This window comes from Dunckerocampus dactyliophorus, chromosome 3 (genome assembly GCF_027744805.1).
Source record: "Dunckerocampus dactyliophorus isolate RoL2022-P2 chromosome 3, RoL_Ddac_1.1, whole genome shotgun sequence".
Classification (NCBI taxonomy): Eukaryota; Metazoa; Chordata; class Actinopteri; order Syngnathiformes; family Syngnathidae; genus Dunckerocampus; species Dunckerocampus dactyliophorus.
The window spans coordinates 23457034-23484536 of NC_072821.1; the positions used below are offsets into that span (position 1 = coordinate 23457034).

Here is a 27503-nt window from a genome sequence, read left to right on the forward strand (position 1 = left end):
GATAAGGCGCATGCGCATTCCTTTTGGCAATCGTTTTTATTTATTTTTTACAGCTTGTTCCACTCTACACAGGTAAGTGGCTATCCGGTAATTGTTTATAGCAGAAATTATACCGGTCTAGCTAGTGTTGTATTGTAGCAATGGTAACGCAAGGTGTGGCTGCTTTTATTCAGTCTGTGTTACTTTTATGGAGACTTAATGTCATGAACTTTACAAAACTTGCCAACCTAACGCGGCAGCTGTCATAATGATGTACAGTGCAAGGTTTGTAGTTCCGTGTACGTCTGTATGGACATTGGCGTCATTTTCCCACAGTACTTATGTAACAACCAAACCACCCACCGACGTGTAATAAACAGCGCATATGCGTAATTTCTGACAAATTCAATTACAGCTAGCTAACTATCAACGGTTACGTTACACTTTTGTGCGGCGACATGTTGCTGGGCGGAGTTTGTGCCCCTTTGGCTTACGGCAGTCTCACCCGCTATGCTGTTTGAATGGCAAAAACGAAGGGCAGAGAGCCAGCAGGGAATGGTAGTGATGCAGTCACACACAATTGCTCTCAAACAGGTCTATAACGATGATGATGCACGTTTATTCCTTTTCATTGATTGTGCAGTTTATCACTGTATTGAATATAAAATTTGCACTTAGAAGAAAGAATGTTCGGCTGGATGTGGTGAGTGAGGCATTTCTCTCACCCCCAGCTCTAAGTGTCAGTACTGATTATGTTCAAGCTCCTATACATATACAAATGCAACGTTACTACTTTTACAAGCTTGTCAGTGTAGGTAAATTAGCATAATTAACTTCGCTGATGTCTATATATATATATACTGAAGGAAAAAAAGTGCACTAGTGTGATACATTTCTACGGTACATGCCCATGTGTACTTTTTTGCATAAACACACTATCATGACTACATTTATCTTTAATTGACAGAACAATACTGAATCATTGTTTTTAGATGTGGATACGAACTGTGTTTAAGACTGCCATAAAGATCATTGCCATAAAATCTTAATCAATAGATGAATGAAGGAGAGGAGTTATTCAGAAGTGTAAAAAGGTTTTATTCCAACCTTTGTTTTGCTGTTGCATATAACTGCAGTGTAATAACAATTTTGCTTTTTTTTTTTATAAAGTCTGTCTTGGTTGGTCAGAATTCAATTTATTTATAATTTTGGGCCATGCCATTTGCTTTGAATCTGTCTGCCCTCTGCCCACTAATGGGTGTGTACTCGCTTTATTCACTGTGGTAGTTTCAATGCAGCTCAAATTTTGTGAAATGTATGCAGTGTACCGAATGTTGTGTACATGCTAGAAATAAGCTCAAATGTTTCTGTGACATTTAAACACATTTTTAAATGGAAAATGTACATTTTTTAGATTTAATCTTTTGTAATATTTTATTAAATTTGAATGTTTTCTGACAGGAAATGTCATCTTTGTGTGACACCAACAATGATGACCAAGTTACAGGCCGAGGCTCAGCAAAAGAACAGGTAAACTTCATCACTTGACAGAAAAATGTAGGAGTGGAAAAATATATATTTTTTAAATGCTGCAAAATACACGGCAACATAATGAAGTATGAATAATTTATTTCTTCTCCCTCCTTATAATAAGGACTAAAAATGCCTTTTTTGTGATCTAAACCTTTTTTGGTGAATGTTCCTTGAACATTTCCTAAAGTATTGCCTCTGTGTTGTGAATTGTCATTAAATGCTAAGGTCAATGCTTAGACGAGGGTTACATGTGGCCATTAATCTCTGCAAATTAATCTCTATTGGCGTACATTCATATGAAATCATGCCATAGACAGTGTTTGCCCTCTTCCTGATTTATTTATTTTTTGCATGTTTGTCACACTTAAATGTTTCAGATCATCAAATAAATGTAAATATTAGTCTGTGACAACAAAACTGAACACAAAATGCAAAAGTTTTTATTGTTCAGGGAGAGAAAAAACTAACATGGCCTTGTGTGAAAAAGTGATTGCCTCCTAAACCTAATAACCGATTGCGCCACCCTTAGCAGCAGCAACTGCAATCAAGCATTTGTGATAACTTGCATTGAGTCTCTTACAGTGCTATGGAGGAATTTTGGCCCTAATTGTCGGCCCGTATTGTTGTAATTCAGCCACATTGGAGGGTTTTCGAGCATGAGCCGCCTTTTTAAGGCTATGCCACAACATCTGAGTAGGATTCAGGTCAAGACTTTGACTTGGCCACTCCAAAGTATTCATTTTGTTTTTCTTCAGCCATTCAGAGGTGGACCTGCGGGTGTGTTCTGGTCTGTCCTGCTGTAGAACCCAAGTTGTTTTCAGCTTGAGGTCACAAACAGATGGCCGGACATTCTCTTTCATGATTGTTTTGTGGACAGCAGAAATTATGGTTCCATTTATCACAGCAAGTCTTCCAGGTCCTGAGGCAGCAGCACAGCCCCAGACCATCACACTGCCACCACCATATTTTATTGTTGGTATGATGTTCTTTTTCTGAAATGCGGCGTTACTTTTACATCAGATGTAATGTAACCTTCCAAAAAGTTAAACTTTTGTCTCATCAGACCACAGAGTATTTCCCAAAGGTTTTGGGGATCATCAAGGTGTTTTCTGGCAAAATTGAGACAAGCCTTCATGCTTTTTTTGTTCAGCAGTGGTTTTCGTCTTGGAACTCTGCCTGCAGGCCGTTTTTGCCTAGTGTCTTTCTCATGGTGGTGTTATGAACACTGACCTTAATTGAGGCAAGTGAGGCCTGCATTTCTTTGGATATTGTTGTGGGGTCTTTTGTGACCTTTTGGATGAATCGTCGCTGTGCTCTTGGGGTTATTTTGGTTGGCCGGGCACTCCTGGGAAGGTTCACCACAGTTCCATGTTTTCGACATTTGTGGATAATTGCTGTCACTGTGGTTTGCTGGAATCCCAAAACTTTAGAAATGGCTTTATAACCTTTTCCAGACTGATAGGGCTCAATTATTTTCTTTGTCATTTGGTCATGAACTTTTTTAGATCTCGGCATGGTGTCTAGCTTTTGAGGATCTTTTGGTCTACTGACTTTGTCAGGCAGGTCCCATTTAAGGGATTTCTTGATTGAGAACAAGTGCGGCAGTAATCAGGCCTGGGTATAGCTTGAGAAATTCAACTCAGGTGTGATAAACCACAGTTATGTTTTAACGGGAGGAATCACTTTTTCACGCAGGACCATGTAGTTTTCGATTATTTTCTCATTTATTAACAAAAAGACCCATAGAACTGACGCCACTAGCCCGACCCTGACGAAGATGTACAAAATAGGGGTGCCCAAAGTGTGGCCCAGGGGCCATTTGCGGACCACGGCTCATTTGTCATTCATTGCATCACTGCAGAAACAAAATAAAATTTAAGAAACAGCAAAAATGGTAAAAAATAGAGCAAAAGGCACAATGAGAAAAAGCTGAAATGTTTACATGTGATTTCTTTATATACTACATACATAGTTCTCACGATTTTCTTAAAGTAAAAGTCAAATCTTGTCTGTATTCTTCGCGTAGACCCAGTCTTGTTTATTGTCTCGTCTTGTGAGTGTCACGTGACACCCTTAGTAATTGCTCAAACTTGCATGGCCCAGTGTTACATAATATGGAATTATAAACACAATTTACATGACAAATGTCCAGTTTGCTTGGGAAATGTAAACATTTAACTCTAAAATAAAAACTAACCGATAGATGTGATAATGTGAACAAAATACAAATGATTTCTTCCACAAATGACAAAAGATTTAGCACAATGTGTGACAATTGTTTGTATGTTGGTCTGCGACAGGTCCACAATGTTATTTGTACAGGACAGAGTATAGGATAGTGGAACTAAAATTAAATGTTTAATGACATGTTTTCCTATGACTCTAATGCCACTGCTAAGGACTGTAAAGAATCATTGATTAAATCATTGATACAAGAGCAATATGTAGTGTCACGTGTTGCCTAAAAGGCATATTATACATTTTTTTATTTGATTAATACACACAAATTGCATATACAATGGTATATATACTTAGGAATTCCTTGTTTGAGGAAGTTAATTACCATTCATAACTCACAAAAATGGTGTAAGAGTGTAGGGCTGTTGATATAAACAAATATGATTCAGTTTCACCACTTGTGTACCATTTCACTGAACTTTGAGTTACCATGTAAAGTCTCATACCGCAGAGCAATAATCATTTGTTTTATATGTTTGTGATTGTTGTAGGACAAGGAGCATCCATGTGTACTCATTCCTGAACTCTGTCGGCTCTTCTATCAGCTAGGATGGGTGACAGGGACAGGCGGAGGGATCAGTTTGAGAAGAGGGTTTGTATTTCATGACCATGTGTTTACACTGACAGCACAGTGGAAATAATGTATCAATCAACACTCCATAAATGTTTTTGTATGGGTCTGTACCTTTCTCCCGACAAAGTGCAAAGTTTTGACTGCAGCTCATAAATTCACACGGTAAAATGTTGATAATTCTGTGCCTCCAACTACTGGGGATAACCCTTTTGACTGTGTGCATGGTTGGTTGAGTTTTGTGTGGAAGAACTGTCCCTACAGCTGCAAAATTGATGTGTCTTTGTCCAAATGGTGTATGATAAGAGGCCGTCTGGGGAAAAACAAAAACAATATGGATGTATGGAACCTAGCTTCTTGATGTTTAGTTTAGTTTAGTTTATTTGAACATGAAGGTTACAATGGAATACATCTCATGAATCATTTTCACAGTTCCACATGTCCAAAAGGAGTAGGAAGACGCAGAGCTTATTTAATCCTACCCCCCATCTATTCTACATCTAGTACAGTACATATTGTTCACTTCCTGCATTCCATATCATGTTTTCTGTGATAGTCAGAGTAATACATAATCCATATCGGTAAGTCCCAAAAATAAGTAAATAAGTAATAATAAGTAATAAATAAATAAATGTATAAATACGAGTAAAGATTTTTTTTCTTTTCTTTAAACAAAATAAAACAAGAAATAGCAAACCTGACAGAACAATCTTTGTGATAATCAAGACTCTTCTGCCTTGTATTTAGCAAACACCAACTGCTTGTATTGTTGAATTTGCTCATCTCTGTACATTGTTTGAGTTCTTTACTCAATCCGTTCCATAGTTTAATTCCACACACGGAAATGCTGTGGGTTTTTTAGCGTAGTTCTCGCATATAAGTGTTTTAAGTTTTGTTTTCCTCTAAGATCATATTTCTCCTCTCTGATTGAGAAATACTGTATGAGGTTTTGGGTAATGAGTTATTATTAACTTTCTGCATTATTCTAGCGGTTTGAAAATGAACTAAATCAGCAAATTTTAATATCTGTGATTTTAAAAATAAAGGGTTTGTATGTTCTCTATACTTGGCATTATGAATAATCCTCACCGATCTTTTTTGCAATACAGTGAGTGAGTGAAGATTACTTTTGTAATTATTACCCCATATCTCCACACAATACATTAAATATGGTAATACTAAGGAACAGTACAGAGTGTGGAGTGATTTTTGATGTATAAAAAGTATAGTGAAGTTTAGTCTAAGTCTAAGTATAGTATAGTCTAAATATAGTCTTGTTTATTTAGAACCCCAGTAAAGACCACATAATCATTTTTCATGTTATTTTGAAAAAGTGACCTCCCTGCTTGAACTGTTAACTTTGAGGGCGGGGAAAACATGAAACATGGAGAAACAGTTATTTTTGTTTGTCCATCAGTATGCTGGTAGGCAATTTCCTGGCTGACAGAGGATGACATAGGACGATGGGACTGTATCATATAGGGGGAGGGGAAGGTTTTTATTGTAACTGAAATGGCAAAACAACAAAATAAATTCCTCAAATTAAAAACAATGGGGAGTGCCATATTTGTGTTTGAGCATCGTTCTGTTTGCTAACAGTTATTAACAGACTATACCAATGTAATTCCCGTATTGGATTTTTTTTTTTTTTATCACCCTGGGAAATTTGAGCCATGTCTGTTCATTAATGTGGTCAGCTGCAAAAAATAGAATAAAATAATAATAATGTTGTCATGGCTGCAACGTAGATAGAAAAATATTAGCAAACATAGCCCAAAAAAAGTATCAGCGCATGTAGCTGTTTCCACACAAGCACGGCAGCCATCCTCCTCACACACATAAGCACCTGACGCGTTCAGGCTGAGTGCTTGTGTGGCGCTGCATGTGTATACTTCTACTTAAATTTGCTGATATTCTTTTGGGGTGGTTGCATATTAAAGCAAACAGAGCCCTGGTAATGTGGATCGGTGCATTCCTACCTCCATTCATGGCCCTTTGTGCTTATGTGGTCGGCTGAGGTAATTGCAGCACTCAGCCTACCATTAAAGTAATTATCGTAGTATTGTGCGACAGTGTTAAAAATATCACTTTTATACATGTACTGTATATTCAGTTCATCGTTCATCAGGCACTGCAGCTTCTTGAAACTGCCCTTTTTTTATTTTCACCTGATGTTTTTTTGTGCCACACTAAACGAGAAACATTCAGATTTTTTTTTTTACATCTCTGAAATGTGTTGTTGTGTTTTATCAGCTGGTTTTATCTAATCAAAGTTCAAAATACTTATTCAATCTCTCACCCATTATACTGTGCATAATGTTGTGGTAATGGCAAAAACACATAAAAGGGGTGATTTTGTAAATGAAATATGAATATTTTACACCAAACTTTTTTGACAGCTTATTTTTCTCCTCTTTGAATAAAGCAGGGTGATAGTGAGGAAAGGAATTATCCGTTAGGTTTAATGTTGCAAGTAGGACTAATTCACACTTAAAATCTGCAGCTTAAGCTTCATAACTTGTTACCACCCATTACATTTTTGGGGGAGTTATTAAGGCTGTCAACATGAAAACCATTTCCAACTTTGACCAAATACTCAGTAAGAAAATAACTCATTAGGCACTTATCATACCACTGAGCTGTATTTACATGACACAATTCCACTGCGTTCACTTGGATCAAAGCAAAAGTATAGAAAGTGGTTTTCATTATGTCCATGGAAATTGGATGTCTTGAATCATAGTTTTAGTTTTCCGCACACCATGAAACACACATTAAAGCACGGAGGGCAGTAGGTTATTTTGTAAGGGCTTGACTGGGGGAAGGGCTTCGGGAACAAAGGATTTTAGGTCTACCATTTCCCTACCTAGGCATTGCTAAGAAGCTTATAAACAAAACAAAACGTCAAACAACAGAAATGCTTACAGGAGTCCAGTTATTAATTGCATTGTGAAAGATAAACATTTGTGTGTTCTTCAATATTCACTCTGGTCTCTGTGAGCTATTTTATCTCTTATATCTGTATCAACGCACGGCATGTTTGTTGTTTGCTCTGCAGAGAACACATCTACATTGCACCTTCAGGGGTTCAGAAAGAGAGAATACAGGTCAGTCGAAGAAATAATGTGGTATACTAGCATACTTTGTGGAAAATGTGCCAGATTCTACCTTATTTTTGTGTGTCACTCAGCCAGAAGACATGTTTGTCTGTGATGTGGAGGAGAGAGATATCAGCTGTCCACCCGCCTGGAAGAAATTGAAGAAGAGCCAATGCACTCCTCTCTTTATGAACGCCTATACAATGAGAGGTGAGATTATTTTCACATCACTATCCATTGGTAACAATTACCTAATTGGGACTACCTCACCATACTTATCCTCTTAGACCTCACTGCAGCCTTTGACACAATCACTCTCACCTCCTGTCTCTCCAAAATAAAATCATGGATGCAAATCAACTTTCTCAAAATGAACTGTGACAAATCTGATATCATTATAATTGGTACAAAATCTCTCACAAATACAGCCAACAACTTTTCCCTCCTCATCGACAGCACCTCCTTTACTCCCTCACCTCACATCCAAAATCTTGGCCTTTTCCTTGACAGCACCTTCTGCTTTGAACGCCACATCAGCCCGATAACCCAAACTGCCTTTTTTCATCTAAAAAAACATTGCCTGTCTTCGTACTTCCCTCTCCCTTTCTACTGCTGAAACCCTCATTCACACTTTCATCACCACCAGACTTACAGTAATTACTGTTATAGCATTTTCTACGGAATCCAAGCAAAACCCTCAATAAACTTCAGTATACTCAAAACATTTGCAGCCCGCGACTTGTCTTCAAAGATTACTGTAATACGGCCTGCGACAAGCCAGTGTTGCTCGTAGGATGCACACATAAGCCTACACTGAACTAAGAGTGAGTGAGTCACTTAAAAAATGTGGTAAAAAAATTCCACCCATTTTCTATACCGCTTGTCTTCATTAGGGTCATGGGTAAGCTGGAGCCTATCCCAGCTGAATGCAGGAAAATATAAACTGTAAAATTATTTATTTGATTCACCCTATTACTGTATCAAGATATTATTGTTATTGTGAGCCATGTATCGCGTGTCGTATCGTGAGGTACCCCGAGATTCCCAGCCCTACTCCCAATACTTGATGCGGCCCAGCCTCACTCAGACTCTACCTCCAGCGGTCCCGAGGTAAATTGTGTTTGGCATGCCCAGGCAAACGCTGTAGCCGTGTTAGCATGTGTGACACGAGATCTTGTGACACTAGTATTTGCAAATACAGTCATGGAAAAAATGATGAGACCACCCTCAATTTTAATGCCTGGTATATTTGTTTGGACAAATATATTCTTGGATCAAAAATCACTCCACACTCTTTCCTCTTCTTTGGTATTACCATATTGAACTTATTGTGTGGAGATATGGGGTAATAATTATAAAAGCAATTTTCACTCACTCAATGTACTGCAAAAAAGATCGGTGAGGATAATCCATAATGCTGCGTATAGAAACCCACATCATTTCAGTATGCGGAAATAAATTATGGAACGGATTGAGCAAGGAACTCAAACAATGTACCGAGATGAACGAATTCAAAAAACAATACAAGCAGTTGGTGTTTGCTAAATACGAGGCAGAGGAGTCTTGAACTTACTTTATTATGCTTGTCTTCATCTTATTTATGTATTATTATATTGATTATTATATTTATTGTTCTGTCATGCCTGTTTTTTATTTATAATTAATTATTTATGATTACACTGATTATTATATGTAATAATATTCTATGGAATACAATAGGTGAATAATATGTACTGCACAAGATTGGGGGTAGGATTAAATAAGCTTTGCTTCTTCCTCAAAAAAATAAATAAAATAAAATAAAATGAAACCAAACCAATATAATGATGATAACAAATATAGCTCATAAGAGTTTAATCTAAAAGCTGATATCTAATAACTTCCATGGTTTTCTTGATAACCAAAATCACTAAAGTTCTTACATGAATAGCTGTAGCATTGTACTGCCAAAAGATTTAAATCTGCTATTTTCGTTGTCATTGTTATATTTGTCCAAACAAAGGTACCTTTAGTTGTATCAGGCATTAAAATGAACAAGAAACTGAAGAAGCAAGGGTGGTCTAATCACTGTTTCCATGACTATATGTACTACAAGTGTGTAAATATGTATGAGTCACTGAGAATGTGTGAAAGGTGGGGGACTGCTTCCCACCACCCCACAAGCCATGCCCCACACAGCCAGCATGGGCTCCCATCGCCAGAGAGCCACCGGCCCCATGGGGGCAGACAGAACCGGGACAGGGCCCCCAAGACCCAACCCGCATACAACCCCCCCTACTCCCCGCACTAACCAGAAGCAGCGAGTGGGCGGGCCGGAGGACAGCCAGCCCCCGAGACGGGATAGAGACCACTCCCCACAAGGGCAGATGTGCCCCAGGGACAACACCCCAACGTGCCCAGAGTCACCCCTGCCAATGGGAAGGAAACACGCTCATAACCGGGAGCGCCAGCCCCCCACACCCTTCTCCCACCCAGCCCTGGGCCGCACCACCCCTGTCACCCAACGATGGTCATATTTTGTCTTTGCAAACATCCATGCAGCTATCTTGTTTAATGAACAGGGACGTTATCTGGGGATAGCTTTGGGAATTTAATTGAAGGAATTTATAGTTTATATTTCTAAATAATTTCACCTTTCCAAATTAAATTATGTATCTTTTAGCATGGAACACCCTCAAACTCAAAATCTGACTTTTCTATAGGGGCACAGGCAGTTATCCACACCCACTCCAAAGCTGCTGTCATGGCAACCCTACTGTATCCTGGCAAGGAGTTCAGAATAACACACCAGGAGATGATCAAGGGGATACGTAAGGGCACCACAGGCACCAACTATTGGTACGTAATCAAGATGGCTACAGTTAGCCAGGCTATTAGGCAATTAGGCTACAGTTTCTAACTTGTTTAACAGTAAAGGGTAAGCTTCAACTGCCTTCTAGGTTAGTGAACTACTGGAGGTGGTTTATTACAACAGTGCTGGAGGATGATATTTCAACATTTGTAAGGATTACCTTTGGAAATTCATGAACTTTTAATTTACTATAAACTACAACCACAGTAATATAACACAAAGCAATGCCTGTGTTTTAATCAAAACCAAGCATTCAGTGTTTCCCACAGGACTGCAGTGTATATGTGGCACTGTGTTGCTGGGGTAGGGGGCGCTGGATGACGTCGTAGTGCTGTTGGCTAATGCAGTGTGGATTCTTAATGGACGCACTAGCTAGGCGGCTAATGTTGTAGCTATCACTGCCAGTAAAACATATCATACTCCTCACAACACAATATTAATAAATGTTATTGTTGTGAATATGTCACTTTGTTAGCATGCCTTCATGGCTGTGCCTGTTTGCACCTGGTTGCCAGTGTCACCTGTAAGTCTTCCAGTAGTGCTTGTAAAACATGCATTGCAGTCCACCTGTTTCAGTTTCAGTGAGTAAATACATATTTTTTTTACTACATCTATTGTATGAATCTTAGACCCTGTCCACACGGGAACGTTCCTCGTTTTTTTTTTTGTTGGCGGGCCGAAAAAATTCACGTCTACATTGTGCCAGACTAGTTAATAGTTGCCTCCAGACAGGAACGGATCACTCGGTGAAAACAACGTAAAACAAAAGGCACACCTGCGTGTGCCGCTGTAAACAGACACGTAGACGGAATCACGTGACACACCAAACTAAAGCCTCATTTTGGAGAAAAAGACAACAAAATATTAGGAGAATGTTGACTGGGGGTGAGTCATGTCCGTTGAAATATTCAGCTATTATGTTGGCTTGTTGTCAAAGCTCACTTCTCTCACGTGACGCAATGGATCGGCGATGTCATCCTTTCTGTAAAACACCGGTTTGGCTGTATATACGAAAATGATAAGCCGGCTTTTTCTGATTTTCCCACTCTCGAAGCAGTTTTCAAGAAATACCGTTTCAGGGCACCCAAAAAGTCGTTTCCATGTGGGTGAGAGGCTGAAACGATAAAATACTTTGCCGTTTTGACCTGAAAACCTTTCAGTGTGGATAGCCCCTTAGAAAAATACTATGGGGTTTCATTCCAGGTCTAATTGGTCTTTTACTTTCTTTTACTTCCTAGTTGTCTGTGTAACATACTGACAGTCAAAAAAAAACATACTTGTGACCATTTTTTGTGTGTATTATATCATATTCACACAAGATCATTAAATGTTGTTATGTTACTTTTGTGAATACATCACTTGCTTTGCTGTGAGTTCATGGCTGCATGTGTTTGAGTTCCCACAGCGTAGTCTGGCAGTTCATTTCATAACTGTTTATTTATCTATGACAGCAGTATGACAAAATTGTAGGGCTGTCAAAAATAGCACCTTAACAGCAGTAAATAATTAATTTAATTACCTTAATATTTTTAGCTTAATTAAGGTATGTCCAGCCACACTTCTGTTATAACAGCAGACGGAAGCATCGTGTAGTGTCCCCATACAGTCATGAAGAGTCTGACGCTCTTTTATAACACAACAGCAGTGCAATTCCAACACCATATATACATACCCCTGATCGAAATCTTAAGACCAGTTGAAAAATTGCTGGAATTTGCATTTTGCACATTTGGATCTTAATAAGGTTGTAAGTAGAGCTACAATATGCAAAAGCAAGAAGGGGGAGTGAGACAAAACCACTTTGAAAAAGTAATTTATTGAAAACAGCAATTTAGCTGAAATAGGCTGTTTATCAGCTGATCAAAAGTTTAACACCATCGCTCAAAAAATAACAAAAAACTCTCCAATCAAGAAAAAAAAAATTCTCAGTAGTACTCAGCAATGAGTAGCTCCACTTCAAAAATTGGTTTGGGCATGCTTGATGTGAATGTTTCCAGGAGGCTAGTGGGAACATTGCTCCAAGTGGTAAAGATGGCATCACAAAGGGCATCAACTGTCTGGAAGTGTTGGCCATTTTTATAAACTTCCCCTGCCATCCATCCCCAAATGTTCTCTATGGGATTTAAATGAGGGGAACATGCAGGATGGTCCAAAACAGTGATGTTATTCTCCCTGAAGAAGTCCTTGGTCAAGCGTTGTCCTGTTGAAAAACCCAGCTGCTTCCACACAAACGAGGGCCGTCAGTCATGAGGGATGCCCGCTGCAACATCTGCATGTAAGCATCCGCCGTTTGACTACCCCGCACAACCTGAAGCTCCAGTGTTCCACTGAATGAAAAAGCACCCCAGATCATGATCGACCCCCCTCGACTGTGCCGGGTAGAAAACATCTCAGGTGGGATCTCCTTGTCATGCCAGTAACGTTGGAAGTCATCTGGACCGTGAAGGTTACATTTTTTCGTCAGAGAATAAAACTTTTTTTCCACCTTTCAATGTCCTATGTTTGATGCTCCCTGGCAAAGTCTAAACGGGCAGTTTTGTGGCGTTAAAAGAGACGAGGTCTTTGAATTTATTTTTTGTTTTTTAAACCCTTTTCCCTCAGATGCCGTCTGATGGTTATTGCGCTGCAGTCGGCACCAGTAAGGGCCTTAATTTGGGTCGAACACCGCCCTGTGTGTTGATGGACAGCCAATCGTATCCTTCGGCTCAGTGCAGGTGTGATTTTTTTTTTTTTGGGTCAACCACTTGACTTTTTTATTCCATAATGCTCAGGATCTTTCCAAAAATGTCACGGTTTCAAAACCCAGGGCTCCAGACTGCAACTAGTCACATTTAGCGAGACATTGCGAATACATTTTTCATCTACTCGCGCATTTGTGGCCAGATAAAAGTACGGCCGTTGACAAGGGATGCACTTTGTGCCTTATTATTGTGAGAATGAAAAATAGTTTATAAAATGTGGGCTCAATTGACGACAGCTTGTCACAGTGTAAGCGTATCAAAGCCAGTGTGTGCTTCAATCACAATAGATCAACTTGTCTACCACATTTGTTTCCACATTTTGTCTGGCTCCATTGTCTCTTTGGTCCAAGGACTCCAAATGTGTGTTTTTTTTTTTTTTATTATTTTTTTTAACCACCGTTATGTTTGGTTTTTATTGTTCATTCAGAGCTTGTTTTTGAAGCTACAATGGCTGTCAATTTACTTGGCTGTCAACTTACTTTTTAAAAATGTCACTTAACCTTGCTCTCTGCTCTTGCTCGCTCCGCTCTGATGCTGAGTGGCTCACCAAAGAATATTTGCTTCAACTCTTAGTATTTTTATAACTCTTCAGTTCAGACTTCCATTCATCCATTTTCTATGCCGCTTCTCGTAATTAGGGTCGCGGGGATATGCTGGAGCCTATCCCAGCTGAGAGACAGGATTGGACTGGTCGCCAGCCAATTGCAGGGCACATATTCACACTCACATTCACACCTATGGAAAATTTAGAGTTGCCAATTAATGCATGTTTTTTTTGAATGTGGGAGGAAACCCGAGTACCCAGAGAAAACTCATGCACGCACCGGGAGAACATGCAAACTCCACACAGGGAGGATCGAACCCAGGTCTTCCCGATCTCCAGACTGTGACTGTGTGGCCAACATGCTAACAACTAGACCACCATGCGGCCAATTCCGACTTGATGCCTGTATTTAATGACAAATGAGCACACTGCTTGAATGGAGATGTGCTTTGTAAATGAAGTACAATGGAAATGTTGGTAGTCACATAAAACACAAATAACTCGTTTGTCCTTTCTTTTTGTCAAAAATTTGAAAGGTTTTATTTTAATATTATTTAATATTTTTTGTTGCTGACAAACTTGTGCTTCACACTTCAGGCTAGTAGTTGACAGTAATGCATAAATTAGGTAGTTTGCCAAACCAACATGAACTCCTAAAGAGGAAGAAAGGAGACAAACACCAAAGAAGAAGTCAGGCCGATGTGTGTGAAGAGGGCAGTATTGTAGTCATTAGTATTTATCAGTATTACAGTGTAAATGAGAGGAAATGTGAATATTTACTTTGCAAGTCGATTTTGGTGTGCACCCCTAAATTTTCTGCTCACGCACCTACAATTTTAAGTTAGGGGCCCACAGTGCTTCTAGTAAAAAAAGTTAGTCTTGAGTCCTGAAACCGCTAAAATAGTCCGTCATATGTTATGAGAGTGGCGGTCCACTGTGGCCACTAGGTGGAAATACTTTGTAATGTCATGTGGTATTCCTCACAATTGGAACTGGGCCTCGATGTACTGAAACAATGGGCATGAGCTGTGTTGCCAAAAGTCTGCAACTTAACCGTCGCATTGACGTTAGCTGCCTCGACGCATCAAGCGGTGCTGGTGTGACAAGACCCTCCTAGAGTTTTGCATCCCGAAGCATGTGGATTTAATGTGTGTATTTCATATGGTTTTGTAGCTATCAAATTAATGTGTAAGCACATAACCTAATAAGTTGCAAATGTCATCGTTTAATTGCTTGTAGTGCAAACAAACTTGTATTGACACTACACGTTGCAGTTTAAAACGTACAGTAAATGACAAAATACACGATTCTAGCATTATTGAGTGAAAACAATGTACTCATGTGAATGATTCCTTGAAAGGCATGCACATTTACAAGATGTGCTCCATTTACAACAGGATTCCTTGTTATACACATGCGCAGTAGTGAAGATTTCAATGAAGGCAAACATGTCGCCATTCTTGTACTGCTGTGCTGTTGTCATTGTTGTCGGTCGACATATTACCAACGTCGAGGGTCACCAAATGTGGAAATGTGATTCAGAATGAGATGAGGATAAGTGGTATAAAACGTTTGGAAGTGAAAGCAAATTAATAAAAACTCATCAAATACACAATCCAACAATTCCAAAACACATGTGGACAAGGTATGACCTGCACATTCACCACTCTATGAAATCATAACACGATTTCCCCAAGGATTTTCTGAACCTGTGGCGGTGGGCTGCGTGGGACTGCCACCGCCGTGTCATGCCGCTGCTGTGTAATAGCAATTTTTATGACTTGTTTATTTATCACCCTATTTAACGTTTTTTCAACAACCAGCAGCAACAACCATAATAACACAAAATAACACAATGAACAAAATAAAATAACAATTAAAATGTCTTTGTTTTAAAAATGTGTCCTGTACAAAGAGAATAAATTGAGAGTCCAGGGTTATGATAGCACAGGTGTATCCAACTCGCAGTGCTATTAAAGCTACTTTGACAAAAAGAAAGGAGAGGTGAGCTATTTGTGTTTTATGTGACTGCCAACATTTAATTGTAGTTTATTTACAAAGCACATCTCCACTAAGTGTGCTCATTTGTCATTAAATACAGGCGTCATGTTAGAACTAAGAGGTTAAGCGAATATACTTTGGTGAACTACTCAACATCAGCTGGTGAGCTACCGCTGGCTTATGAGCATATTGCTAGCATATGAGCATATTAGAGACCCTGTGATAGCTTCACTATCTTAAAGCTGGACACACTATGTGTTTATGTTGAACAACTTACACGCACAACTAGTGTTTTCAAGACAAGCCATAAGTATTATAATGATAACAAGAGAGCAAGATTGTTAAGTGACACTTTAAAAAAGTAAGTTAGCATGAACGTCATAACCACTTATAGCTTATAGATTTTGTTTGCAGAACACATGAATGAGGCATCTTCTCCACTCCGACTTGTGCCACATCCAATAAGATGGCGACGTTGACGTACAGCTCAGTGCTAGATAAGGCGTCTACATATACTGTATATATATATATATATATATATATATATATATATATATATATATACAGTATGTCTATGACCGCCCGCTCACCATTAGCTGTGTTTTGAAAACCCACCACGTCCTGCCACCCCGAACACGGTTAAGCAAAACATCGGCTCAAGTATATGCTGTGTGTTGACTGTTATAGCAACAGTTATAGCAGCAGCTTGTGGCACTTAAAGGGCCTTATCGACTTTCATTATAGGGAAATAAAATAACAAGATTCAAGAGTTTTATTGTCATATGCACAGTAAAACAGGTAGTTGTACTATGCAATGAAATTCTTATTCTGTTCATTCTCCCAAAAAAAAAGAAAGAAAACACAAGAAAATGAATAAGAACATAAGAAACATTAATGCCAATAAATTAAGCAACAAGAACCGAAGAGACATTAATACCAATAAATAAAAAAATAAAGTGTTATGAGTGTGCGTGTGTGAGTGCTTCGTTGAGAAGCCTGATGGCCTTTGGGTAAAAGCTGTTTACCAGCCTTGTGGTCCTGGACTTCAAACTCCTGTAGCATCTGCCTGACTGTAGGAGTGTGAAGAATGAATGTTGTGGACGTGTGCTGTCCTCGATGAGGTTGTGTGTTCTTCGTAGGTGAGGGATGTAATGGAAATTCCTCAGCAAATAAATGTGGTAAGTTGTCTTCAATTAGGTGTTGAAACTTTCTCACCTGTACAGGCCAATGGCAGCAGGGACTATTTTGTGCTGATAATCCTCCTGATCAGAGCAGCCATTTGAAAGAACGGTGCAGCAAGTAGCAAATAATGTAGCCTGCTTGTACCTTTTGCCGCTGAGAGGGTCGGGATGGGTCCTCCGGCTTGATGACGCGCTTTAAAGAGACAACAGGATACCGTGGTGTAGTGGGTTTATGATAATATGTTTTGATAATGATGAGACCAAACCGGTATGTGTGTGTGTATATGTATATATATATATATATATATATATATATATATATATATATATATATAATGTCCTGTTATTTATGTTTTTGGTTATAAAATACAGTAAAAATGGGCCTAATTTAGATGCAAATGCTGATTAATTAAATTACAATTTGTTCATTTGACAGCCCTACAAAAAATGTTTTATGAAGCGATTACTTTCATTTTGTTATTGGTGTCATGAGCACTTCAAAGACGATGCACACATCATTGTACTTCTAATATACTGTATTACTATGTTGATGAACAGATGCGTTATAATGCACGGCCACGTCAGCTGTTAGCGCGTCTCGACTTGACCCTCAATCAGTGGAGACGTGTGGACGCTAGGCTGGTCCGTAATAGAAGCAGAGTTACGATACCATCTACTGTACGGTATTGTAAAGACAAGCTACACAGTCGCATTACAATGTGTTTGTGTGTCTTTAAAAAATGAAAAATTAAAAAAAGAAATTCTTCTGTGTCGGTCCAAATTTAATTGTAAATAAATGTGTGGGTAACACTGTGAGAGGGAGTTTTTGGACAAGCTGTTAAAGTGTCTTTCATTTTATTTAAACCCTGATGTTGTGGCTGGTGAGCGTACACCCATGCTTTGTTGTTGTGATCACATTATAATTATATCGCTGATGTTGGATTCATGTCAGCTATGTACTGTATATGTCACGTCTTGTCTCACCTTCCTCAGTTTGTTACCCTGATGCCAACATTGGTAATATCCCTGAACAGCAATTCTGGATTTTCCCTTGTCATAGTATTTGTGTGTTAGGGCTATGGAGCACTAAGCCTGCTTTATTTACAGAACATACAAGAGAATCATAGTAAATGGGCTGGTTTAGCGCTTTTACAATGTTAGCTCTTTTATACAATGGTGCAGGGTGTTGCTGTGCAGTCTCATTATTGCTTTTAAGTTGATTGAGGAGAAATATGGAACACTGATCCTACCAGTTAATTGACAGCCATTCTATGACCTGATCCGCCCTCTTAAAAATCAAATATGCATTAACCTAGCATTAAGACATTTTTGTTCAGTAAATTTCTCACACGGTTTCATTGGCCTCGTGTTCATACACAACCATTGTATGTGATTTGATCTCTTCACTTGACTGTGTGACAGCACATTGTCAAGCCTTGAGGTGAATAGCTGTCAAGTGTGGTCGAGACTGCCTGTCAGTACTGACTGATGGGTGAAATGTCTTATTGTATGCTGCAGCTATGATGACACCCTGGTGGTGCCTATTATTGAGAACACCCCAGAAGAGAAGGACTTAAAAGGACGAATGGTTCAGGCCATGGAGGAATACCCTGATTCATGCGCCGTCCTCGTTCGGAGACATGGAGTCTACGTGTGGGGCGAGTCATGGGAAAAAGCCAAGACCATGTGAGCTTTTACCGCTCAGTACTTTCAACTTTGTGAATGTTTTTATCACTTCAAATGTTTAAATGTAATTTGCTCCATTTTGTAGGTGTGAATGCTATGACTACCTGTTTGACATCGCTGTCCAGATGAAGCAGTGTGGACTGGACCCTTCAGCTTTACCAGCAGAAGAGAAAGGAATAGTTTGACATTCACTGGTACCTTTTTAAGGAGACATTTGTTCAAAGAAGGTCAGTGAAGTTCAATCATGGAGCAGATTTTAATCATTTTCCTTTCACGCCAGCCCTCCACAATTTTGATGGTGATTGCCGATTCAGAGTTGAAGCTTGTGATCCGGAAGGACCTGGAGGGGTATGGTCCTGAGCACTGTGGGGAAAATCACTGTCTTTAGTGTGAATATACTGTTACATTTCAGTTGATCTGCAATGATGATTACTTGCATTTACCTAAATGAATAATGTACTTTTTCACAAGCAGAATAAATTAGTCCTTGCCTTTTTCCAAATGCAAATCCAAATGTACAGTAGAAATAACAAAAACAAAAAACAAAAAACACATGTTATTAAATCCACTGAGGAACTAATGGGTGTACTGTATATCAAATTGTGTTAATTTAATGGCCCAATTTACTGGAGTACAGATCAACAAAAGTGCATGAAGCACAACACGATCTCACTTGTAGGTAAGTAGCTCTTGTGCAGGCCTCAGCCACAGCAAGTATACCCTTGGCACAGCATGCCTCTAATGCTTACTATAACTAGAGTGAGCTCCTTCTACTGCCCCGATCCCATTTCCTCCACCACTGTATCTGCTCCAAACAGACTGGAGCCAAATATGTCACTGGCTTATTTAAATTTAAATTGGGAGAATCCTGAAATGTTCCCTTTTACTGGTGAGGAATTCTCACAAAGTAATTTGCAAAATAAATGTAACAGTTGCACATGAATTGAAATGACATTGTGAGGCCCACAATGTCACACAATCGAATGTCACGAAAAGGCAAAAACGACGGGTTGTCACAGTTCCGTTTACTTTGATGCTTTGGTGCTGGTGGGTGACTTGCTGAGGATTTATCATTAAAAAGCACATGACGTTTTAGAAGAAAAGAAACAATCCCTCAAGCGTGCAGATATTACAAAGTCAGGCGTCCCCGGCACTGATTATGTGCATTTTAAATTTTAATATTAACACATCAGTTGACATTCTTATTTACTTCTTTACTTAACAACTCACACATTACAACCAGTGCAATATAATGTTACAACTGCAGAACTTGAGAGCAATATGTGGGTTACCACAAGTCTATCCACAACTGTACTATAATTGAAAAGGGATTTGGGACATTTTTGTGCAAGTAATTTGTTCAGCAATCATCAGTTCATGACTTCATATGGGTCACTGATCATGTAGTGGTTAAGTCGCCTGTGCAGGGTGGGTTGGTGAATTAGGGATGTCCGAATCAACATTTTTTGGCTTCCGATCCGATTTTTTTTTTATAGTCTTGCTGATCCGATTCGATCGTTTGCCTTTTTTTTTAAATAATAAACTTTGTAACAAACGTGAATTTGTGGAATTCAATATGGTTATGAAAATAGCTCTTCAAAGCATTAGAAATAATGCAACGAAAGTAGTGCTGAATTTACTTTTTTTATTACACAGCATGACCAACAATATTGTTTGGCTTTTGTAACAAACCTCTGTGAGTCAGGTCCCCTATCCATTAAAAAAAGCCAATAAAAGTCCATCCGATGAAAGATAAAATTGGGGAAAAAAATGGGCGTCCAAAATAGTTTTAGGGTTGGACTAATCATATGACATGGTTATAGCAAGTTGTGGTGTGATTTAGAATATATCGCATTTTTCAACAAACTCTCTTCAATGCACTAGTAATTATTGATGGTCCTTAGTATAAACATCCAGCGGCTAAAGCAGCACTTCCAGTTTGACTCAGAGTTATGAATGTCATACGGATCTCATGACGGAAGCAGATTTGATCTGATCTCAAAATACAGCGGACCGGCAGCCGATGCCGATCCTGAAGATCGGATCGGTACATCCTTAGTACAAGTATGAATGATTGTCTGTGTTGTATATGTGCCCTGTGATTGACTGGCAACAACTCCAGGGTGTCCACCTTTAGCTAGCTGGGATAGGCTCTATCTCTGTGGCCCTCAACAGGATAAGCAGGAGTAAAAAGATGGATGGATTTGGACAAATGCAATCTCTCTAAATTGTTATGAGAACAGGCTTCTCGATCAATGGTTGATCTGGTTTGTGTGATGGAAGGACCCAAAGGTGAAACAAACAGAAGACTGGCCATTAGCCTGGATATGGATACATAATCACTTAATTGTGAGGGCATTGCCACCTTCTCATTTCAAGCAATAAATATACAACTCACTTGGCTTTTGGGTGAAATTTCAGTATGAACCGAAAATGCACTGTAACCTTTACAGGTGAACTCCCTCTGAGAACATCCTGTTTGAAGCCTTGCAATAGTGAGGTTAGGTGTTGTCTTGGTCTTGTGATGTCAAAATGTGAACATCATGATGAAGAATACAATTTATATATAATACCAGGACCAGGATATGTATTGGTGGACAGATCACACACTTGTGAATTTTGACGTTCAACTCTCGCAGGCATTAGGCCTGGGACGATAAAAAATACGTTAATTAATCACACAATAAATGACAATCAACTGGATAATTTTGCCAGCCTCAGTGTATTGCCATATGCATGGCTGTCAAGCAGGCAGGAAGAGGATTCAGTCTGTGCATTGGTTTCAGCATCTTGGCATATTTGTTCCATAGAACAACTGCATGAACGGAGTGAGCCCTTTTGTCAGTCATACAGTCTCTTTGTCTCGATGGGTGGGGGTGGGCCTGGTAGCATACCCACATTGCAGAAGAGTGCAGCCTCGTGAGGAGCAATTCATTGGTAAGCAGTCCTTGATTGTGCCATAGTTGTGTGCTGTAACTGGCCACACCGTGACTCTGATTCCATCACTTCATTGATTATCTTTCATTATCATTCATTAGCAGTGAGATGAGACAATGCACGAGATTTGGTCCACGAGCTTGATATGAGATTTTAACATTAATTTTTAAGAAAAATACAATGGAAAAAATATGACTGGACAAACTAGCATTTTTATTTTTTTTTAATTTATTTTACTGCTGTCCTTTGATTTAAAAAAAAAAAAAAAGTTATATATACACAAAACACATCCCAGATCTGAATTAATGAAATATTCTTATAAAATATTTAAAATATTTCTAGTAGTTCTTTACATAGTTGAATTATTATTATTATTATTTATTATTATTATCATTATTATTATTATTATTATTATTATTATTATTATTGGAGGTTTCTGTCCACCTGTTGTCTAGTCCAACACAAGAGTATGTGAAATTGTCAATCTGTGTTGCTTCCTAAGTGGACAGCTTGATTTCACAGAAGTGTGATTGACATTGTGATTAAGTGTTCTCTTGATTTTTTGAGCTATTTATCTATCTATGTATACAGTTGATATATAGATATAGATTTTTTTTTTTGCCTTTTTGCTCTATTTTTCCACACTTGCTGAGTTTTTGTTAATTGTATTAATTATTAACAGAGTGACAACATGAAAATATAGACCAGTCGGCTTGTGTTTGTATCTCCGAATGTTCGCTGGTCGGATGTTCGTAAGTTGGGGACTTAGTGTATAAGGTATATTATGAAATGGAGTTGGTCGCCACAGTACCATTATTACTGAAGCAAGACACCCACTTAAACCTTCATCTTCCAATACATCATCATCAATGTATTTCATTTCATTTCTGCTACTAACTTGGAGCATTAACAGGGCATCAGCCGTTCATTTCCGATGGAGGAAAATAATAGCCACACATCCCTCGACGCTGACGCTGGGAACACCAAGGTAGGTTGGATTGTAAGGTTAATAGTGTGCAAAAAACACTTAATGTGCAATTTCAATAAAGCCTTGCGCGCTGTCACTTGCATATTACTGTATTATCATTCATGCAATAGGAGCGATGCCATAGTTGACAGTCTGATTGGCTCCTGGCTTCCCTGTTCTCCAAACGAGAAATCTTGTCACATTTTAATCTCATGAGATCTTGAGAGATCCCTATTTATTAGCAATGAGTATCTATACATTTTATACATTAAAATGTGTTTAATAAGTGTGTGAGGCATATCTAGGGCTTAAACCTGGATTGTGTCGTGACTGAACTATAGTAATTGAAGAGTGAAGGGGAGGGTTCTGAGGCTGAATGTAAATGATTGCAAATGTTGATCGAAAATGGGAATGTAAATGTCAAGCTAGTAGGAGGATTTTGTGGGTGTATGAAGTACTCGTTCACGTGTGGTCCCGGAACGTGACCCCTTTGAGAAGCGAGGATCTACGATATCCCTAATTCTTTGTGAGTAGTGTATATTGCAGTATAATCATAGAACATTGGGGTCACTATTGAAAAAAAGGAGATAAAACCAAAAGTTTGTTAGTTAAATCATGAGTCAACAAACTTATTTCTTTCTTTTCTCAAGCAAACAAAAAGATGCTTCTAAGCCTTCAATGACACAATCTTAAATTCCTTTCTTCATGTTTGCACTCCATTTGAACTCCCTCAAAAAGCCCATTTGTGTCCTGTTTCTTAAAAATTGTTTTTAATACTTTATCACTACACCCACTGTATGGGAGGATGTGCGTGCATGTGTGTGATGTTGGTGATGGTGGTGCTTATCAGTTGGTAGTTGTACATAACGTGACCAATACAGAAATTTTTATTTTTCCAAAGTGTTTTCAATTAGGTAAGGGATGCACAACAAGTGCTGTAGTGGCACCACTGCAACCCATAAATTACTCTTCTAGTCGCATTAATGTGTTTGCCGCTGACGTCTCAGGAGAAAAGGAACACTCATTGCTGCATCATGTTTTCGGAGGTATTGATTCAGCTGTGCTGATAATTCTAGGTTGAGTAGGTTGAGATGATCCTACTGGTGATGTAAATTCAAAGGGACAAAAGCTTTGTGTGAAAGTTCTTGTAAAATTTTACAATTACAAAACAGAGCAGTCAGTTGAATTAAAAGCAGCTTTGTTAAACCTGGGGCCAAAGTATAAACAATACATAAACAAATGCACTTACTGTATTTCCCGGGCCTTCTCCACCATGATTACTTTGTATACAGTAAACCTCCCAGATACAGTAAAGAGTTCCAGTCACATGACCATGATGGCTTTTTTCTGATGATTAACAGACTCCCAGTGACAAGCACCCAATACTGCATTTTTAAGATACTACATACAGTATACTGTAAAGTAATAGTATACTATACTATAGCAATAATAGAGTAATACCTCTATAGAGTGACCTCTAATTTACACAGCATATTGTATATGAATAGAGAAGGCTTTGGCAGCCGCTTCTTTACAAACCAAACCAAAACGACTCTGCGTTGGTACATGATGGTCGCGGCCGACTTGCCAGGTCAAATTTACAGGGCTTCTGTATGGTGCACACTGCTGCCACAGGTCTGTATCTGCACTCTGAGAAGATGTATCATTTGCTTCCATTTGCGCTTGTCCTCTGCAAAGCAGTAATAGTTTTATGTCTGCCAACTTCCAATGTGAATCAGGCTCTTATGCATGCTTATCACACTAGCTGCAGCACTTTGCTCAAGGCCTTCTTCCTTTAATCCTTTCACCCAGACCATACTTTGTTTTCTTGCCTGCTCTGACTTTGCTGATAGAAATGTTAAAAAAAAAAAAAAAAGGAGAAAGAAGCTCTATCAACACATTCCTGGAAAAACCCGCATTCAATTATTTTTCACTAAACTTATGAAATGTATGCAGTTTGTAGTCAGTTTTGAAAACAAACAAGCACTCTAGTTTCAAACTGAATTCATAAGACCAAGTTTGTTTGTGTGAAGGTTTTGCACAAAGGTACTAAAAAGGTTTTTCATACCTCTTCCGCATTGCTGTCAATTAGGCCCAGCAATTAAAATACTTCCTATGTCCTAATACCACAAACTGTTCTGTATAATTATATCAATAAAACATGTCATTTGCACATGTATTGTTACTGTACCGGTTTTTAGTATCAGTTTTTCACAAACTGCGCAAACACACACACACACACACACACACACACAAAGCTGCGCTAGCTAAACTAAGCGAACCCCGCTAGCTTCCATTCACGCTCCGTAACAGATGAGTTGTCAAGGTTTTTCGCCGCTGTTTCGACATGTTTTGGAGTGTTTGTGCGGTCCCTATTTCAGTAAAATAGCTCCCTAGACCATGACACAGCAGTCCAGGGACAGTGAGAGGGAATTAACACTGTAGCTATACGGAGCCGAACATCCAACGTCCAACGTGAAACTAACTTCACCACAGGACACGTCTGCATGGTGGTGTTGCTTTTTCTTGTTGTGGGTGGCGCAAGTCGAGTGGCAACCAACTTTGAGGAGCATTACTGCATCTACCATGTTGGAGTGTGGCTCAGAGTTACGAACGTGATACGGAAACCGGATCGGCCCGATCTCGTGGCGGAAGTTGATATTATCCGATCTTCACAAACACAGCGGATCGGCAGCCGATCCCGATCCTGAAGATCGGATAAGGACATCCCTATAATGTCCTGTTCATTCAGGGGGGTAAACTTAAAAATCAGCAGAGGATCAAATATTTCCGTTCCCTACTCTGTATATACAGTCCTGGAGGAGGGGCACAAACGCGACTGTCTGGTGGCCGGTGGGGCCGGTGAGTTTTCTCCGTAGGGTGGCTGGGCTCTCCCTTAGAGATAAGGTGAGAAGCACTGTCATCCGGGAGAGACTCGGAGTAGAACCGCTACTCCTCCGCATTGAGAGGAGCCAGATGAGGTGGCTTGGGCATCTGGTCAGGATGCCTCCTGGACACCGGTGTTCAGGGCAAGTCCGACTGGTAGAAGGCCTCGGGGAAGACCCGCGACACGTTGGAGAGACTATGTCTCCATACTGGGCTGGGAATGCCTTGGGACCCGCCGGGAGGAGCTGGACGAAGTGGCTGGGGAGAGGAAAATCTGGGCCTCTCAGCTTAGGCTGCTGCCCCCGCGACCTGATCTCGGATAATCGGTAGAAGATGGATGGATGGATGGATATACAGTATATATTTTTTAAATCTCAAGTATCCCTTCATTCCCTTGTCTTTTCCTAATCACGGTATAAAGGCCCCCACAAGTGATTCAATTCAAATATGTTAAGATAAATTAGGCTGTCAAAGTTAACGCGTTAATAACGTATTAACGGGAGTTTCCTTTAACGGCACTGTTTTTTTGACGAGTGATTAATGTGCACACGTCCTGTTTGATCCTCAGGCCACACCGCAGTTTGAGAAAGCACCGGTGATTATAGCCACAAGCAAACAAATATTGAGCAGAAATGGAAAAAGAAAAAGGTATTTTGATGGGTAAATTCAGCTTCAAAGCCCTGGCAGATGGCTCTTGTAACAAGACTACTGTCGCTGTGATTTGAGTTATCACGGATTACGTCGCCTGCCAGAGACTGGAGCAGTGCAGGCATTGTTTTTATTGTCATATACAGTGGTACCTTGATAGGTGCTGCTAGGTGTCCCACCTAGCGAGTGTTTTTTTAGATGCGAGCCGTCGCTCCGCTGATTTTTGCTTTGAACTGCGAGCTAAAATTTGGGTTATGAGCTGCTATTTACAGGCTATCAATGTGACGACCGTGGCTGAAGTCGAGAATGGCTGTAAACACCATTAGCAGTGCTAGCATTACCAGCGAACTATAGCTAGTCACCAGGAAAGAGTTTTATCACCTCTGTAAAACATAGATACATTATAGCAATCTGACTTATCTTATTTATTATGTATTGTGTGAATCTATTACAGGAACAACATCAAATTAAAAAGGGGACCTATTATGCTGTTCCTCTTTTCTGACCTATAAATGTTGTTACAATGTTGTATCTCGTGTTAAAACGATGCCAACGTGTCAGATAATGAGGTTTGCGCATTTGGAAGTGAGACCTGAAAGCAGTTGTGGACAGCACTGCACGCTGTCTTTTACAGAGTTTGGTTTTCTTTTAACACAGAGTTCCACTGACGTCAACGCAACCCCCATTTCCTTATACGGGCATGCCCAGGCAAACGCTGTAGGCCTGCCCTCCTCCAGCACTGCTTCGCTCTTCTCTGTTCACCGTGTTAGCACGCATGACTCCAAGGAAATGTTTGAGTGTGCCTAAAGAGGCAAGCATCAGGCAGAAGTGGTTGGAGTTGCTGATTCCCGGCCAGCAAGAGAAAAATATTCTCATCTGTCAACGGCACTTCACACGAAGCTGTTTTGTGAACATGGGCCAGTACGAAGCTGGACTATCCACCAAAGTTTTGCTGCAGTCCGACGCCTTTCCAACATTACTTGGTCGTGTTGAAGAGTCAGAAGAGCAAGCTGTAAGTAACAATTGATCAGTGTCCTAAGTGTGTTTGTTTTGTGTAAGTAATTGGATAAAAGCAGTTGTCTGTGTAGCATTATAGTGTGTGCATACAGCGAGTGGAGGGAGACCAATCACAGCGGAGTGGGCTCGGCAGAGGCGTACCTGGAGGAGGGCTGTGGGTGGAGTAAATTACACAGACCGTTTGAGCGGTAGGCAAGAAACTCAAGGAAACACTGCAGGAAGAGGTACAGAGTCTGGAAGATTGAGAAAGCTTTTTGCGCACGTTATCGTGTGAAGCTGCTCTATAGAAGTACAGAACTCAATACAAAGGCCCAAAAATAAGTATAATAGGTCCCCTTGAAGAAAATGGATGGATACATATTTTCAAAGCATATTTTATTTGCAAACATGATGTAATAATTCCGTCTGGAACAAAAAACATTTTGCATCAGATTTTAATGAAATTTCGTCTGCAGATTAGTAAAGTATATTAATATCCTACATAGCTTTCATCTTGTCCTGAAGCCCATGAGTTTGAAAGGCTTAAAATTCTACTTAACTTCCCAAGCACTTCTTTTGACTTGATGTAGTACAGCACTCAATATAAATCCGATACGAAATTGAAGAAGAAGTAATCTACCTAACA

At 39.5% G+C, this 27503-nt stretch overlaps 1 protein-coding gene across 2 annotated transcripts; it reads left to right on the forward strand.

Moving 5' to 3' along the window:
- On the forward strand, positions 1–27221 carry apip (APAF1 interacting protein). Of its 2 annotated transcripts, XM_054771650.1 has the most exons (9): positions 1–72; positions 1441–1509; positions 4242–4342; positions 7380–7428; positions 7512–7629; positions 10122–10257; positions 18256–18423; positions 18509–18617; positions 18704–27221. In XM_054771650.1, exons 2-8 carry the CDS (start codon positions 1444–1446, stop codon positions 18606–18608), a joined length of 738 nt encoding a protein of 245 aa, XP_054627625.1. In that variant the 5' UTR covers positions 1–72; positions 1441–1443; the 3' UTR covers positions 18609–18617; positions 18704–27221. The 2 variants fall into 2 exon arrangements, with proteins under 2 accessions (XP_054627625.1, XP_054627624.1); XM_054771649.1 differs by having other exon boundaries at positions 18509–27221.
- The last annotated feature ends 282 nt before the right edge of the window (positions 27222–27503 follow it).